At 34.9% G+C, this 444-nt stretch overlaps 1 protein-coding gene across 1 annotated transcript in view; it reads left to right on the plus strand.

Moving 5' to 3' along the window:
• Positions 1-378: 378 nt before the first annotated feature.
• The window catches only part of AP3M1 (adaptor-related protein complex 3, mu 1 subunit), a 10395-nt gene continuing 10329 nt past the window's right edge, over positions 379-444 (plus strand). Inside the window, exon 1 of the mRNA XM_010134184.1 lies at positions 379-444. Coding sequence (XP_010132486.1) covers positions 379-444 — 66 coding nt within the window.

Here is a 444-nt window from a genome sequence, read left to right on the forward strand (position 1 = left end):
AACCAGGAAGTTTAGCCCAAACCAGGACATGTGTAAATGTTACACAAACTGCTTTGCCACAGGAAACTTTACATTTACCCTTACGTGTTGCCATACATGATCAAGTGACTGCCAACTCGTGAGAGTCAGCTTTTCTTTAAGAAATAAATTACAAATACCAAATAGGGATGAAAGTGGAAATCAAGGGTACTAGCTTCTTCTTTACATTTTGATATACGTTAGCAACTTAATACACCATGAAATAATTTGTGGTGAAACACTCCTCTAAATAAAGAAAATTTAACCATTGTTAAGAAGGGGAATCTGGGAGAAGAAATAACGTCAATCCTCATATCCTTTTGTTTATTTTAACTTCTTTTAATGTATTTCCAACAGAAAATGATCCATAGCCTGTTTCTTATAAACTGTTCTGGTGATATATTCTTGGAGAAGCACTGGAAGAGC

Source organism: Buceros rhinoceros, unplaced genomic scaffold (genome assembly GCF_000710305.1).
Source record: "Buceros rhinoceros silvestris isolate BGI_N320 unplaced genomic scaffold, ASM71030v1 scaffold15894, whole genome shotgun sequence".
NCBI classification, from domain to species: domain Eukaryota; kingdom Metazoa; phylum Chordata; class Aves; order Bucerotiformes; family Bucerotidae; genus Buceros; species Buceros rhinoceros.